This window comes from Nanorana parkeri, unplaced genomic scaffold, assembly GCF_000935625.1.
Source record: "Nanorana parkeri isolate BGI_ZX_2015 unplaced genomic scaffold, ASM93562v1 scaffold2692, whole genome shotgun sequence".
In the NCBI taxonomy this organism is placed as follows: Eukaryota; Metazoa; Chordata; class Amphibia; order Anura; family Dicroglossidae; genus Nanorana; species Nanorana parkeri.
Window position 1 is genome coordinate 108,725 of NW_017308960.1, and position 3,474 is coordinate 112,198.

A 3,474-nucleotide genomic window follows, 5' to 3' on the forward strand; every position below is an offset into this window, starting at 1 on the left:
GTGGCGGAGAAAGAAATCCATTTGTCTGCTGACTGTTTGGGATAACATATAGCATGTCTGGAAAGGTGAGTATATGAGCAAAGATACAGAGAAAAAGAGAAGATGGAGGGGAGAGGGACAGTGAGGATAAGGGAGGGTATGAGGGTAGGACAATGGGGGTGGGAGGGGGGAGCAGGTAAAGATGGAGGGAGAGTGGACAATGAGAATGTGTGGGGTGTTGAGAGAGAGAGGGTGGAGGGGTGGACAATGAGGATGTCAGGGGTGCACAGAGAGAGGGTGGAGGGGTGGACAGTGAGGATGTGAGTGAGGGGTGCACAGAGAGAGGGTGGAGGGGTGGACAATGAGGACGTGAGGGGTGCACAGGGAGAGGGTGGAGGAGTGGACAGTGAGGATGTCAGGGGTGCATGGAGAGAGGGTGGAGGGGTGGACAGTGAGGATGTGAGGGGTGCACAGAGAGTGGGTGGAGGGGTGGACAATGAGGATGTCAGGGGTGTAGAGAGACAGGGGTGGACAATGAGGATGTCAGGGGTGCACAGAGAGAGGGTGGAGGGGTGGACAGTGAGGATGCGAGGGGTGTAGAGAGACAGGGGAGAGGGGTGGACAATGGATGTCAGGGGTGCACAGAGAGAGGGTGGAGGGGTGGACAGTGAGGATGCGAGGGGTGTAGAGAGACAGGGGAGAGGGGTGGACAATGGATGTCAGGGGTGCACAGAGAGAGGGTAGAGGCGTGGACAGTGAGGATGTGGGGGGTGCACAGAGAGTGGGTGGAGGAGTGGACAATGAGGATGTGGGGTGTGCACAGAGAGAGGGTAGAGGGGTAGACAATGAGGATGTCGGGTGCACAGAGAGAGGGTAGAGGAGTGGCCAATGAGGATGTCAGGGGTGCACAGAGAGAGGGTAGAGGGGTAGACAATGAGGATGTCAGGGGTGCACAGAGAGAGGGTGGAGGAGTGGACAATGAGGATGTGGGGGGTGCACAGAGAGAGGGTGGAGGGGTAGACAATGAGGATGTCGGGTGCACAGAGAGAGGGTAGAGGAGTGGTCAATGAGGATGTCAGGGGTGCACAGAGAGAGGGTAGAGGAGTGGTCAATGAGGATGTCAGGGGTGCGCAGAGAGAGGGTAGAGGGGTAGACAATGAGGATGTGGGGGGTGCACAGAGAGAGGGTAGAGGGGTAGACAATGAGGATGTCGGGTGCACAGAGAGAGGGTGGAGGAGTGGACAATGAGGATGTCAGGGGTGCACAGAGAGAGGGTAGAGGAGTGGTCAATGAGGATGTCAGGGGTGCGCAGAGAGAGGGTAGAGGGGTAGACAATGAGGATGTGGGGGGTGCACAGAGAGAGGGTAGAGGGGTAGACAATGAGGATGTCGGGTGCACAGAGAGAGGGGGGGGGGGGGGACAATGAGGAGTAGAGGGGGATGAAGAGAGGGGATAAGGGGAGAGATGGAGGGAGAGGGTAGAGGGGGATGAAGAGAGGGGATAAGGGGAGAGATGGAGGCAGAGGGTAGACAGGATGAAGAGAGGGGATAAGGGGAGAGATGGAGGGAGAGGGGGATGAAGAGAGGGGATAAGGGGAGAGATGGAGGGAGAGGGTGATGGTAAAGGGGTGAAGGCTGGAGGGGATAAGGGGAGATGGAAAGAGAGGAAATGAAGAGTGGGGATAAGGGGAGAGATAGAGGGAGAGAGTAGATGGGATAAAGTGAGAGATGAAGGGAGGGGGAGGAGGGGATGAAGAGAGGGATAAGGGGAGAGATGGAGGGAGAGGGTGTATCCAGCAGTGCGGGACCAGGGGGGCAGCCCATGTATACTAGGTAAGTACGAGCGGCGGGAGATTTGTGTGGGATCCAGAAACGCTGTTATGAGGTGGATATGAAGAGAAATGGTTAGTTACATTTGTGACTTGTGCTGGATGTGAGATCTCCGCCCAGTAAAGTCCCTACTCTGGTGCGATGAATAGAAATCCCTAAAACCTATTGATTATCTCCCTACTACCTGTGTGTGTTCTGGCTGCTGGGCGCACACTTTGCTCTGTGGATGGATGAGTCATTATTTCTTGTTCCCTCTAAATACTCACCATTCCTAATCTCTAAATGACCTTACACGTGATCTTCAGACCCGGTATCATACCGGAATACATACATGAACATGTTACATGTGCTGGGTTGTCCAGTTTTGAGGACCTCCGCAGAGCGGGTTTTGCACTGAACATCAATGCAATCTGACTTTTGTATTTATTATTCTGTTTATTGTTACATAGATATTACTTTTGGTCAAGAAACGGACTTGGAAGGTAACATCATATGATAACTGATAAAATCTCTCTTTTATTTTGTACACAGCACTCTAAAATAATAAAAACATGTAACATGTACAATGATCCGAGTGAGAGCTGGTGGGTTGCTCTACTTCTTCTCCATCTTAGGCCATACCTTCTACTTCCTGTGGAGGAGGGACATCTCTCAGTGTACAATATTTAGGAACCCCTTCTCGGCCTTTTGGAGAAGATCAAGTGTAGAGTCTGTTCTTATCACTCTTCTATCTGAGGTGTCCCTTATCTGGGGACCATATAATACATGGATTTCTAGAGCAGGAAGATGGAAGAAGCGCTTGCAATGTTCATTCCCGACACTGACCTGGTATTCCTGGACGAAAAGCGAGAGGGTACAGGGAATGAAGAGAGGGAATACGAGGAGAGATGGAGAAACACCACACTCCTCAATAGGATACACTCCATGATGGACAGATCTAAACGTGGGTGGAACAGTGGAACCATGTGGGGAAAAGAGAGCCCGCCTCCTCCCTACCCAGTCTGGTTATATCTACACATACTTTTGGTACAACTCACTGATCTCATTAACATTCTGTGAGCTGCAGTTCTGAAAATTCATTTCAGGGGGTTCCTCAAGATCTCAAAGTTTTTCTAAGGGTTCCTCCAGGGCTTGAGGAAGGATGATGTCAGGGGTGAAGGAGGGAGATGAGGAGATAGTGATGCTACTTCTCCATCTTAGACCATACCTTGTATTTCGTGCAGAGGAGGGACATCTCTCAGTGTACAATATTTCGGTGTCTCTTCAAGTGTAGTATCTGTTTTTATCAGTGTTCTATCTGACGTGTCCCCTATCTGGGGATCATGTAATACATACAATTTTAGTTCAGGAAGATGGAAGAAGAGCTTGCTGTGTCCATTCCATGAACTGACCTAGTATTCCAGGACCAGTGCACCACAAAATAAATTAAGAAAAGGTCAAACCCTTGCCACGTCCCAGACCACGCAGACCATAGTGGCAAAAATTGATCAGTTAAACCCAATGGTGATTTGTCCATGTGACAGATTGACTACTCTAGTGACAGGTACTCTTTAGGCTGGTTTATGTAGAAACATTTCAAAGGGCAATGTGTTGGTGGTGTGGCGGTGGTTGCTGTGGTGGAGGTGTTGGTGGCGGGGGGGTGGTGGTGGTTGCGGTGGTGGTGTTG

At 51.0% G+C, this 3,474-nt stretch overlaps 1 protein-coding gene across 1 annotated transcript in view; it reads right to left on the minus strand.

The window, feature by feature from the left end:
- EFNB3 (ephrin B3) overlaps window positions 1-3,474 on the minus strand; it is a 67,039-nt gene that overhangs the window by 59,123 nt on the left and 4,442 nt on the right. The window contains exon 3 of the mRNA XM_018574039.1: window positions 2,634-2,745. Within this exon, the coding sequence (XP_018429541.1) occupies window positions 2,634-2,745 (112 nt within the window). The remainder of the gene's footprint in view (window positions 1-2,633; window positions 2,746-3,474) is intronic.